The sequence below is a fragment of the Aotus nancymaae genome, unplaced genomic scaffold, assembly GCF_030222135.1.
Source record: "Aotus nancymaae isolate 86718 unplaced genomic scaffold, 86718_ANA_hifiasm-v0.15.2.pri h1tg000041l, whole genome shotgun sequence".
Classification (NCBI taxonomy): domain Eukaryota; kingdom Metazoa; phylum Chordata; class Mammalia; order Primates; family Aotidae; genus Aotus; species Aotus nancymaae.
The window spans coordinates 23584328-23597025 of record NW_026988455.1 but is presented as its reverse complement, the minus strand read 5'-3'; the positions used below and the strand labels follow the sequence as shown (position 1 = coordinate 23597025).

Sequence of the window (12698 nt, the reverse complement as noted above, 5' to 3'; positions counted from 1 at the left end):
AAGGAACGTCTTCCCCAAATCAAGGATAGAAGCTTCTCATTTATTTGGGTACTTTCCAAATGTATACAATTCAAAGTAGAAAAATAAAAACAAGGTAAATCTTATAAAACACAAATGTTTACACCAAAATGGTCAAATCCTATCATGCTGGAAGATGAGACTGTCCACACACGCACACAAACATCCAGAATTTATTGCTCTTCGCCATGGAAAAAAAAGTCTCTTCCCGATGGGTATTTACAAAGCAGGGAGATGGAGTATGAAATTAACCAGCGTTGAAATCGTACCACCCATTCACATCGTCAGGACAGTGCCAGGAACAGCGCTGTGTGCTCGAAGGGGCCCAGTTGCCTTCCAGTGGTGGGCAGCTCAGGGAGTCTGAATGGAGAGTCTGCACAGGCAGTGGGTATGAAATTGAAGCAAGAAGAGAAAGGAGATATTCAGAGAACCGAAGGCGCCCTTGGGAAGGTTCCATCTGTCTCAATGGGAGGATCAGACCGACAGCTGTGGACACCAGATTGTACTGTGCTCCCCGTCTCAGCTCTGGGCCAGCCTGGCTCCACTCAGCTCACCCCAGTCACCTTCCTTTGCTCAAAACCCCCCTCACGGACATGGGAAGGTCCTCGTCTTCGAGAGAGTAAAAGTTAAAAAAAAGAAAAATGAAGTACAGAAAGAAAATTTCTTCAAAAACGATGCTTCCCTCAAAGAATAAAGTTAAAACAAGAAAAAGGTGAGTGTGCTCTGAGGTGTGTTTATGTCTACATTACTAAAAGCAGAAAGAATGCATTTAGCAAAAGGAAGTTTATCCCTGAGAATCTTAAGCAAAGTAAGCCATATTTTATCCCAAATATATAACAAAATATGGAAGATATATATCTTCTTCTAAATATTAAAACACCTGCTTCTGTAATTAAAAAAAAATGACCTATGACATCAACATAATCAAAGCAAAATCCTAAAAAAATAATTAAGTGGAAGAAAAGGTTCGTGCCAATCTGGACAACAGGCGATAAGTTACCAATCTGATAAACTAAAACGTCATTTCCAATCTGGAATTAAATCATCTTTTAGTGGCTGCTAGGAGGAGGGGAAGCCGAAGGGATGCTCTTCTCAGCCAACAGAGGTCCAGCCACCTTTCCCCCACTACAGAAAGGGCTCAGGAACTCCGTGCCACCTGCGGGACTTCTTAAAGTGCTCCAACTGACTGCGGACCACGAGACCGGGATGCATTGCTTGTCATTTTTCCAAAAGGACAAAGAGAAACCAAGTCACAGGCTCAACCCAAGAGAAAACAGACAGAGGACTAGGGTTGTCTGCACGACGCGGGCTAACCTACGCAGCACTGCACGAGACTTGGATACTGAACAGCAGAAACACAAAACTCTCCACGCCTGGATGCATCGCAGCCGAGGCACCGGTGGGGACACGCAGCCGGCCTCAGTCTCCATCTGCGTCTGAGTCAGCGAACTTCAGCTCACACTTGACGTCAAAGGGCTTGTCCCTGGCAGAGAGCTCGTCGATCCTCTGTGAGTCCTCCCTGTCCGTGGGGACTTTGCTGGTGATGGTGTCTTGCTCGGTCTCATAGCCAGTGTCCAGGGCTGGCTTGGGGTGGTCCCCATTCTGCTGGGAGAAGCTCGCCGGCTCCACCAATGTCTCCTTCAGGCTCTGCTCACGGTCACAAAAATCTGACTTGGGCTTCTTCTTCCCGAGCAGCAGGGCCGAGCGGAATTTCAAGCACTGTCCAGGCAGGTAGCCCTTATAGCAGTTGTAGACGAAGAGGCAGAGAAAGAGAACAAAGAAGAAGAGGAAGAGGGACATGAGGAGGCGGTTGTCGCTGGACTTAAGATACATGGTTTTCTCCGAGTGGAGCTGGGGGACCGTGTTGATGACGATCTTTGGTTCGCAGGATGTGCTGGTGGGCGCAGGCTTGGGAGGAAGGGTGATGGCCCCAGAGGAGGTGGCCTGCATGGCTGGGGTCGGGGAAGAAGACCCTTGGGAGGATGCCACCAACACTTTGGTGGCAATCCTACTACCTTCTGTCTGAACAACTGGCAAGGTGGGGGCCACCACGGGCTTTGGAAGCACCTTCACTTCCAGGACATGCTTGGCGACCACTTGGAAGACCGTCTTGTTCTTAACCCTCTCCTCTGACAGGCACTGGTACACCCCACTGTCTCCTTCTGACAGGTTGAAGATAAGCAAGTTTTTTCTGCCCATAAGACCATACTTGGGGCTCTCGACCTTCAACACATCATTCTGGAACTTCCAAAACACCTGGGCCAGGTTGGACTTTTGGGAGCATTTCAGCTCTGCTGTGCCACCGTGCTTGAAAAAATGCTGCCGGTAACTTCCTTTACTTTTATCTGGAACATCAAAATAAATGTGCACAGTGTCAACAATCCCATTTGCTACTTAACAACTTCTTTAAAAAATAGGTTAATACCCACAAGATGACGCAAGAGTTTCACCCACTGGAGCAACATGGAATCTTCCAGAACAACTAAGGAGATAAAGACATGCGTGACCAAAAAGCAAAGATGAGCCCTGGATGACAGCCCAGCGGGGGCAAAGAAATTGGAGACAGCTCTGAGCAGCAGAAATCCCATTTCTCACCCCTGTGTCCCAGAAGAAAACGCGTCAGGCTGGAGAGGCTGAGCAGAGCCCATTCTGCGCCTAGTGTCAGCACTCTGAATCAGACACAAGACGTTTCTGCTAGTGGCTACAAGGAAGGCTGGTCTTTCACTGCATCTCAGTACTCTCCTCCTGCCTAAACTTTTCTTTATTTCCTTTATTTATTTATTTTTTTGAGACAGAGTGTGGCTCTGTTGCCCAGGCTGCAGTGCAGTGGTGCAATCACAGCTCACTGCGGCCCCAACCTCCCCGGTTCAAGGGATCCTCCCACCTCAGTCTCCAGGTAGCTGGGACTTCAGGTGTGCACCTCCGGGCCTGGCTACTTTTTGTGCTGTTTGTGGAGATGGGGTCTCACCATGCTGCCCAGGGTGGTCTTGAACTCCTGAGCTCAAGTGATCCTCCTGCTTCAGACTTCTAAAATGCTGGTATCACAGGCATGAGCCACTGTGCCCAGCCAGCTTTTCTTTTCTTTTTAGAGTTTGAGTCTCGCTCTGTCACCCAGGCTGGAGTGCAGTGGTGCAATAAGCTCACTGCAGCCTTGAACCCCTGGGTTCAAGCAATCCTCCTACCTGAGCCTCCCTGGTAGCTGGGACTACAGGTGTGTACCACCATGCCCAGATGTCTAAACTTTTCTTAGTCTGATGACAGCTGTCTTGTCAGGGACAGGAGGACACAGAACCGAGGGTCAAGTCTGCCTTTAGCACCCTGGAAGGTGGCTTCTGGGGATGGGGCATCCTGGCGTGATTCCATCCCTCCCTCTGGGCATGGTGCTATTTCAGACACCCACAGGTGGGTAAATCCCAGATTGCAGCCCCAGGGGAATCACCACTCCAGCCCCTCCACTGCCTGGGGATTAACCACTCATGGGATCCTTTCTCCCCATTTATAATAAGCTTAGGTTTTGTTTAACGAGCCCCAAGCTAAGCAGAAAGAAAACAGGACGGTTTTGGAAGACCATTTTCCAGTACACAGATACACTCTAAATGGCTTCAAATACTCTTTTGGCAAGAAAAAAAGACAGAGAAGACCACGAGTCTGCTACAGGAACTTGACCTCTGCTCCAAGTGGAGAAAGAAAAACAAAGCACACACAAATGCCACAGCACTGAAGCACCGTGAAATGGTTACAGGACCTCGCCACGCCCAAAGGAAACGGGATGTCGAGGAGCCACTCACCCGGGCACACAGAAGCGTCGCCGCTCATCTCCTGAATCAAACCCCTGCAAAACAACCAGCACATGTTACTCACCTGCACACACGGGGGGCATCCACGGGCAGCACATCCCGCCCCGTACCTGCTGGGGCTCTCGGTCTGGTGCAGGGCCACGCAGGTCGCCGTGGGCGGACTCCAGGCGCAGTAGGGGTCCCGTGCCAGCACACAGTCCTCGCAGGTGCTGTGCTTCCCGCAGAAGGCCAGTGGGGCCTGGACCACACCCGAGTTAGAGCCAGCGTAGATGAACCTCCTGCCCTGCGTGTGTGAGACAGGAGAACTAGTGTCAGGCAAACAGGCATCCAGCAGCAGGGCCTCTGCTTCTGCACCAGTGTGTGGGAAGCGGCTAGAGCACACCTTCAGGGGACATTGCAGTAAGGAGGAGAGGTACTCAGAACCAGAGGAAAACAAGGCAGGTCTGCGACCTCCTGACAGAATCCACGTGCTACGTCAGGGATCACTGGGCCTTGGGTCCAAACCCCTCTGCCCCCTGTGTGGGCACCCACTGCTCGGGTCCTGCCCACCAGCAGAGTGCTTCTCTGCGTGTGTTTCTCTTAGCTGGGAGCAGGCTGTTCAGACCCCACATCCAAAACTCTCCATGTAGAGGGGGGTGCATGAGCCTGACACTCCCATCCTCTCGGCCTCACCACAGGTGAGAAGGGGCTGCAGCCAGAGGCTGAGGCACACCACTCGAAGCCCAACCTTGTCCCCAGAGCCAGCATGTGAGCACCTGTGGGCGGGGAGCCTCTGGTGAGAGTCTGGACCCAGCAGGGGCCTAACGTAACAGGGATGCCGAACGGACGACTTGCAAAGGATGAGGATGTGATAACATAAAAGGAGGAATGATGCCTTTTGCTTTTCACATGTCTACATGTAAATGGGAAGAACTCACAGATGGGAAATCAACCTCCAAGCTCCAGAGCAGCCACAGCCACACCCACAGCAGAAGGCAGGTGAGACTCTCCCACCTTTTGGGACACTTGGCTCCCAGTGACACTGGCTTCAGGTCCATCCCATCAGTCCACCTGGCACCAGCAGTGCCCAGCACACAGGCAACCAGGACTGCTGACGGCTTTTTAACAGAACTCAGCTGGAAGGAGGGTGCCACATACCGCACCCACCTGAAGCTCGGGGGCGTGCAGCAGACCTGGAGGCGGCCCGTGGAGCACACTCTCTAGCCTCTGCCCAGGGCATCTACCTCAACGCCCTAGGAACACCTTTTGGTTGACAATACAAGATTCCCAAATTTACGCACAACTTAGTGGCTTACAGTCAGATGAAACATGACCTTCATCTTCAGAGGATACGCTCAGAGTCAACTACAGAGTGTGGCTGAAGGATCGCAGGCCCTGGCGCCAACACAGGAGGCCCCAGGCCACACACCCGGCTGTGTGGGCACAGATCCACAGGAGAAAGGAAAAGCCCCCAAGGATGGAAACTGTGACAACACACAGCAGTGGGAACCTGGCCTGGCACCGGCCTCACGGCAGCAGCAGCAGCAGCAGAGACCTGGGCAGATGAAGCCACATGTGTGCCACGTTTGTGGGAAGAACTGAGGATGACATCCCAGATCACAGTTCAGGCATCACACAGCTTGTGGAGGTGGTGGAAATATTTTCCGGCAGCAAAGCCAAGCTGGGTAAGTTCCAAGGGCCAGCTGGTCCTACTGGGTCCTGTCGGGGACACCTGCAAGGTGGCGTGGACACCATGCAGTGCAGAGCAGGGTGCCCTGGGTGGCCAAGCAGGGCCTGCCTGACTCCTCATCCCAAAGAGAGGCTTGAGGGTGGTGGTGGAGGGTGGGATGGGCTGTGGGGGGAAGGCCTGCCCCAAGGGGATCCAGTCTTTTACCACTGAAGAGCTGCTTCCTGCTCCCATGGCCACATAGCTGGGTCTTCCACTCACACCTGGAGCCTACTGGGGCCCAAGGAGAAGGCACAGGACCCCACGGCAGGCAGGATGCATTCCTGCCTGGCCAGGCAACAAGCCATGTCCCCACGAATACAGGGTACTACAGAGACAGGCAGGTTGGGTGGTCCAGCAGGACCAGCAAGCGCTTCCCCAAAACTACTGACTCCTCCTCCTGTGCACCACAAGGCTCCCTTTGTGGCCAGCCACCCTGGTGTGGCCACATGACTGAGTTTTGGGTAATGGCAGGTGAGCATGATCCATAACGCCCTCCATGTGGTCCTCCTCTCCCTACCCCCTTCTGCCTTTGAGGACCAGTGCCCAGGTGCCCTGGAAACCTCCACCAGCCCAGGTCCCTAAGTGACCCCTGGAACAGAGTATCATTTTCACAAATGTTCACACCAGGGGCCCAATCTTTATTCTAATGAGAAGTCCACGGTTTTCAGACGTTATAGGTGCCTGCCCAGCCTGGCTGAGGCCGCAGAAGAGCTTCTGGGTCCCCTTCTTTCAACAATGAGGCTGGGATGAGGCCCCGGGGCCAGTGGCTAAAGCACCGACCCTTCAAATTTCCAGGGCTCCCTGTGTGTCCTGGAGACAGAGGGGCTGGGGAACAGATGCCAACTACCCGGCTGCTTGTAACTCACTCAGGCTATTTCATTCTCTTTCCCTTTCAGAACTGAAGGAGAACTCTCCACTAGCAGAGAGAGGAGGTGACCATGTAAAAGGACCCAGGTTCCCGAAGCTTTGTGGATACATGAGAGGGAAGAGGATGGGAGACCTGGAGGGGCATTTGCAAATACGCACCTGCCAAGGGTAACTCTGTTCTTAACTGGCCGGACAGGGGCCCCTTCCTCTACCTGTTGCTACCGGCTGAGGGAGGAGGGGCCTGACTGGGCCTGGACCCCACAAGGTGGGTAGAGATTCTGGCAGGACCCAGGTCCAGGGAGGCAGCCCCCAAAGGCCAATGTGGATGCCCACCCACCCCTGCCAAGGGCTGCTTGGGACTACTGCAGGCCAGAGCAGAGATTCTCAGCCACAGGTGGAGAGAGCTTTACAGATGAGACGAACCACTTCTCGAGGAGTTTCCATGCTGACGAGTCAGCTGTTACCACTATCACACTCCACAGATGCAGTCTGCACACCCCCCAAGCTCAGGGTACAAAAAGATGTTTTCATGGAGCAGTACCCACCTCTCCACAGCCTGTAAACCTGCATCAACAACTCAATGACGTTCCAGCAACTTTGAAGAGACAGTCCCGTCTCCCCAGGTCTGCCTTCCTGCCTTCCCCAGTTCAGATCCCACGGCTCACGGAATGGCTTTGTGTCAAAGTCTGAAGGTCTGTTCATCCAAGGCAGATAGGCAGAGGGGCCTGCCTAGGAGCCCAACCCTAGCTTGGCAACTCTCCGGTCACCCAGAATCGAAGCCACCGAGTGGGGAAGCCTCCTGGTCTGGCTGCCTGTGTCACTTTACCTTCTTTGAAGACAGCAGCAGGGTCTGGACCGGCTCAAAGTCCTGGAAAAGCTGAGTCTCCTCGATGATGTGCACGGAGTGCTCGAGGCTGATGGCTTTGTGTAGAGCTCCCCGGTCTGCAGAGTCAAAGGTACAAATCAGTGACACTAACCCAGGCACAGAAACCAATGACAGTGACCACAGCGGCAAACTTCACACTCTTCACTCTCAAGTCATTCCCTCAACAAGCTACTTAGAAAACAATGATGATTTTGCATTAGAAACAAAAAATGGAAAAGCCTGTGGCAAAATAAACAATTGGAAACTCAAGTGTTATGGGTTATTCCAGTTTTTTCCATGGAAAGCAGACTGTTCCACGGTGGACTCCAACAATCCTCATCAACAGTCAACATTACATTTGAGGCTGGATGCCATATGAGGGGGCTCCCACGCTCCACCAGCCCTCAGGGTGTCATTGGTAAGGGCCCTAGGCAGGCAGTGAGGGCAGGGGGCATGTGAGGTCGGCTGGGAGGCTCCCAGGGCCCCTGTCCCTGTTCCAGAAGTGCTTGTTTCGGAGTCCACATGCCAGGGCACATTTCAAACCTGGCTCCTCAGCCAGGAAGCAGGGACGTGGTCTTCTGCCAGCAGTTAGGAAACGCCGGGCTGACGCCTCCTCCCAGGCTGGCTCACACCTGCGCCCTGCACAGGCACTGCCCCAACTCCTCAGCGGCCAGGACTTCTCTGTACCAGCTCAGCCCAGATGCAGGCCAGGACTTGCATTTTTATTTTTAAGAAGTACCCCTAGTTGCCTGGTGGTCCCAGATCTGAAAGACACCTGGTGTGGTGACTTCTCAGAAATCTTTTCACGTTCCCACAAACCTCCCGGGTCACCTCGAGGGAGGCAGTGGATCCACTCACATAAGAATAATTGGATTTCCTGGTTTTCCTACCAAAAGACACAGAGGTGCTGGAACCCACCTGTGCTGACAAACATGACGTCATAGACAGTCCCATCCAGAGCCTGGGTCCGATCCACCACAATCTGGGTGTAGTTCACATCTTTCTTGATTAACCTGGGCCTGTTGTCTATTGGGGTTACCGAGTCGTCCATCAGAGGGTGGTCTTTGACGAACTGCAGCGTCTTATCTGGCAAATTCAAGGAGCTGGTGTAGTTGGCTGCCCGCGCCTCGCTGTCGATGCACTGCAGGGAGAAAACCCCCCGCTGTTAACGTGCTCGTGCTCCCAACACCCAATGGGCGCTTCCACACAAGCAGCCAACGCAGGAGGGCTGCAAAACCTGGAAACCACGCAATGCATTCCTTGAAATGAGGGTTGCAGTGAATCACTTTACTATGCGGAAAGGTGGCCTCTCCCCAGCCCACAGAGGACACAGTTATAAAACACATCTGCAAGAGAGAATTGCACTTCACAATACATACTCAGGGAAGGAATTTTTATCTATTTGTAAGTGAAAACACTTATTGAGCTTTTGAAATTTAAAAACAGAACACTGATTTGCAGCTTTCTCATGAAAACAATGCTAAACATTGCTAAAAACAGGCCAATTTTAAACAGCATAAGAGTCTGAGGTTTTTTTTTTCTAGCTCCCTGATGTGCGTAAACCAAAATTTGTGGCCACTAGTTAACACATTTTACTAAGCTATGCACAGAAGGAGCCATGGTGGTGTCAGGGACAGATGCCCTTGGGAGGGAGCTGGTGCTGGCTGCAGTGAGCTCTCAGGGCCAGGACACCACAGGTAGGCCACAGCCCCACCAAGGGCCACGCACATGCCTCACACACCCATTTCACCATGTGAGGGAGGGAACTGGACTGGAAATTCCCAATTTCTACACAACATTCACTATATTTAGGAGGAAAAAACGTGACTCCTGTTGACTAGTGGACAGTGCAGAGGCCTTTGCCCAGAAAATTATGTTTCTCTGTAAGAAACTGAAAATGAAATTGACCTTTTTGTTATGCAATGTTAATTTTGCAAAACAGCTGCCCCAGCGTCACGGCCTTCTTGTTTGTGCAACAGTGTAGCAATGGCTGTTATGTAACATGCAAAGGGAAGAAGGATGAGCTGTGTTCATTGGCCCTCCCAGTCCTAACGCAGAGAGCCCTGCAATGGCCAGGTACCCAGCCCATGGGCAGGCCCCAGTGCCTGCACTGGGCTCCACACTCTGGGTCTTGAAAATAAACTGGAAAATAAACTGTTAAAAAGGAAAAGCACGGCCCGCCCCCAATGCCCCAGCTTACCGCTCCAGGCCGCGGCTTGGGTACCGGGCCGTTGTAGCGCACCCACTTGGTGTGGGACTGCTCCACCGTGGCACTCTGCATGTACTTCCCGTGGGAGAAGACCTCCTCGGCCGTGGACAGGTTGTAGGCACACACTGCCGACAGCCCCACATTGTTCCTGGGGAGGGGAAAGAGGTGATGGGACTGCCTGGCAAGCATGGGGGGAACAAGGAGGGGGACTCCACCCAGGGCACTTACAGCTGTGGGCTGAAGAGTGCGTAGAACACAGGCCCCTTCAGGCCCGGGGACCTGAGCACGAAGACATCCCGCAGCACATTGAAGATCAAGCTGCTGTCTGGCCGGGAGCAGATGAGTCGGGCCTTCAGGAAGGAGGTCCACTTCTTCTGCAAGGTCCTCAGGCCGCCCTGGTCCCCCTGAAACCCAACAACAAGTACATGGTGGGCCGAGGGCGGATCCCCCGTGAGCAGGCACTAAGGTCAGAGGTGCACCTCTCCATGGCCCAGCACAGCGCAGCTGTGTCTGAGTAAAACAAAGCTAAGGCACCAGGGGACAGAGGCTGCAGACAATTACATGTGTGGCCTGCAGTGCCACGTCTACGTTCCAGCTTGGATCCCAAATCCAAGGGAAAACAAAACGGACAAAAACCCGCTCAGTGAAAGCTCATTCAATCATCCATGCCTGCGCGTGCCCAGCACTCAGTCCTATAACCACAGAGGTGCTTCCGTGCTCAACACTTCCAACTGCCAAGGCCCCTGGCCCTGTGTGACTCCTGACACATGATCCATCAATGAACATGCTCTGGGTGGGGCAGGTGGTGGCAGCCTCCTTCCATGGGGCAGCCACAGCCCTGCAGCCTGTCTTGGGCAAATGTGTAAACCTTCCTCCCCTTGAAGGAATAGATCCTTCACTTCCTTTCTACCCAAAGTATCTGCTAAAGTGCTTTGAACCTACTGGGTTCTTTATAAATGCTTTTCAGCAACCTGATGACCAAGACACAATTATAAACTATGCATGACTGTGTGTGGTCTGGTGAGAAATACTGAAACCATAAAATCTGAGTGCAGAAGAATATGAAATAGAAGCAGCCTTACTTATTGTGAACACAGGGAAAATGTTCCCTCTTCATCTCTGCTGTGTGATTACAGGAGGCCAAATTCTCTTTTTTATAAAAGGACTTCATTTTGCTCCTTGATGTTTTAGCAAAGAATCATTTCTAGCACATTTTTCATCATGGGTCTCATTTGGCTTTCAGGTCATGGGGAGTAGGCAAAGGGTTCATGTGTGCCTGGGTGGTAGGCAGGAGCTGTGGGGGCCAAGCGCAAACCACCCCAGTAGTCTAGGAGTTCAAACAATTGTGGAGAAAAAATACAAAGGGATTGGAGGGGATGACAGCTGTGCAGCTATGACTTGCAGAGATTTGTCGGGGGTGGGGCTGGCTGCACTGTGTCTCACTGGATGTGCTCACTGATCCTGCTGCAAACCCTCAATGCTGGATAAGTTAAGGTCAAGGCAGGTCTGACCCTTGGCTTCCCGACGGCAGGAGAGAGCTCGAGCCCCCTGGCCAGTGCTGCTCTGAGAACATTCTGAGCACTCACTGTGCACACCTGCGAAGAGCCCTGGCCCTGCAGCACCCTCCCCACCTCAAGGGGCACTGGCCTGCCCCCTACACTCACACTTTTGGCAGGATGGTTTCCTGGTCTGTAAGACAGGAGCATAGCAGCTATGGCTAGGGGACAGGCGGAGGATCTGGTCAGTGAGCCCTGGTTAGAGAAGGCCTGGGCAGAGGCAGAGCACCAGGTGGATACTCAGGTGTGCACATCACCCACCTTCTTCTTTATGTGAGGGGTTGTTAAGGGAACGGCATCAAAAGCACCCACTTTGTGCATCATAGGCATGAAAGGAACCCCTGCTTCTCTGACGTCCTGATGGTCATCACTATATAAGAAAGGGCCATGCAGGAACCATCTAACAATTTCCACGAGGGATGAACAGCTACCTGCTCCAAGCTGAGCGCCTGGCCAGGGACACAGCGGCTGGCTCTCATGGTTTCCCACGGCTCCTCTGAGGCCTGACAATCCACCTCCCAGAAACTGCCACTGAGCAGCCTTGATATTTCCTACAGTCAAGCCCACAGGCCGTTCTCTTGTGCTGAGCACTGTGCATACAGTGTGTCACTTTAAAGGCACCCTCCCTCCCTCAGTATGTACCTAAAGCTTTGTGTTTTGGCACGCTTCGGTCTTGGTTCTCTCTTCTTAATCTTAAGCTGTCAGTCAATGTTTCACTCTTAGGTAGATTAAGAGCCAAATGGTGAAATTCCAACAGATTCTGGTGAATATATTCCACAAAGCTTTGCTTTTTATACACTGGGAAGGCTTGAGGAGGTTGCATCAAAAAACAGAACCTCCTGAGAACAGGCTGATGGGTCACACATGGGGCCAGCATTCCTCCAGTCCCCACAACCCCCAGAAATAAGGCCTATTGAGAGGCGCATCTGAGGCCCAAGGAAATAAAGTGCTAGGGGAAGTGACATTTCAGACGAAGGTCAGAGCCCTCATCATTCAGGCACACTATTGCCATGGCAGGGGCCAAGCAAAGCCAGACTGCCTGGCACTCACCTTGCACACTCTTGCTATCCGTGGGATCTGCAGCCTGAACACAAACTCATACTCCACAGACACCTCCGTGAAGAAGAAGTAGATCCTGTCATCCTCGCCACTGGGGCTGTCTGGGCTTTTTCGGATCACGTCAGCAAACACAAAGTTAGGCTCTGCAGAGAGAGGTCAGCGATTATCCCGGAACACAGAGCTGGAGGACTGCCTGCACCCACGAGGTCACCAGGCTGGCCTGCACTGCCTTCGGGGGCCTGAGGGCTTCCCTGCAAGGATATCTGGAGTGTGCACATGCCATAACCCAAGCAGAAATTCCAGGGTCCAGGGATGATGACAGCACAGAGCCCAGATGGTGCCCTACCCCCACCTCCTTGGCCTCAGAGAGGTGCCCCCAATAGTGGTTCTGGGGAGCGCATCCTACCAAGAAGAAGTGAGGCTGGGCCTTCTGATTACAAGGCAGGGAACCAGATGGTATCAGTATCAGAGACCTACATAAGGTATGTATTTGCAGGTTTAAATAACACATGCTTCAAATAAACAAACTCTAACCACCAGATCCTGCCCCACCCCGAGGAATAGCCAGCTGTCCCTGAATCTTGGGTCTTGGGATCTGCCCTGAGGTCAACAGGTTCAA

At 52.7% G+C, this 12698-nt stretch overlaps 1 protein-coding gene across 16 annotated transcripts in view; it reads right to left on the bottom strand.

The window, feature by feature from the left end:
- The window catches only part of SEMA4D (semaphorin 4D), a 128722-nt gene that overhangs the window by 14748 nt on the left and 101276 nt on the right, over positions 1 to 12698 (bottom strand). For 13 of the 16 annotated variants that reach the window (XM_064361588.1, XM_021671892.2, XM_064361586.1 and 10 more), the window contains 8 exons: positions 12071 to 12222; positions 9693 to 9868; positions 9456 to 9612; positions 8174 to 8396; positions 7217 to 7332; positions 3926 to 4098; positions 3807 to 3850; positions 20 to 2363 (listed from right to left, as the gene is read on the bottom strand). In XM_064361588.1, coding sequence (XP_064217658.1) covers positions 1438 to 2363; positions 3807 to 3850; positions 3926 to 4098; positions 7217 to 7332; positions 8174 to 8396; positions 9456 to 9612; positions 9693 to 9868; positions 12071 to 12222 — 1967 coding nt within the window. In that variant the 3' untranslated portion in view covers positions 20 to 1437. Of the gene's footprint in view, positions 1 to 19; positions 2364 to 3806; positions 3851 to 3925; positions 4099 to 7216; positions 7333 to 8173; positions 8397 to 9455; positions 9613 to 9692; positions 9869 to 12070; positions 12223 to 12698 lie in introns of those variants that run through there. The other 3 variants (XM_064361589.1, XM_064361590.1, XM_012463288.3) reach the window with 1 other exon arrangement.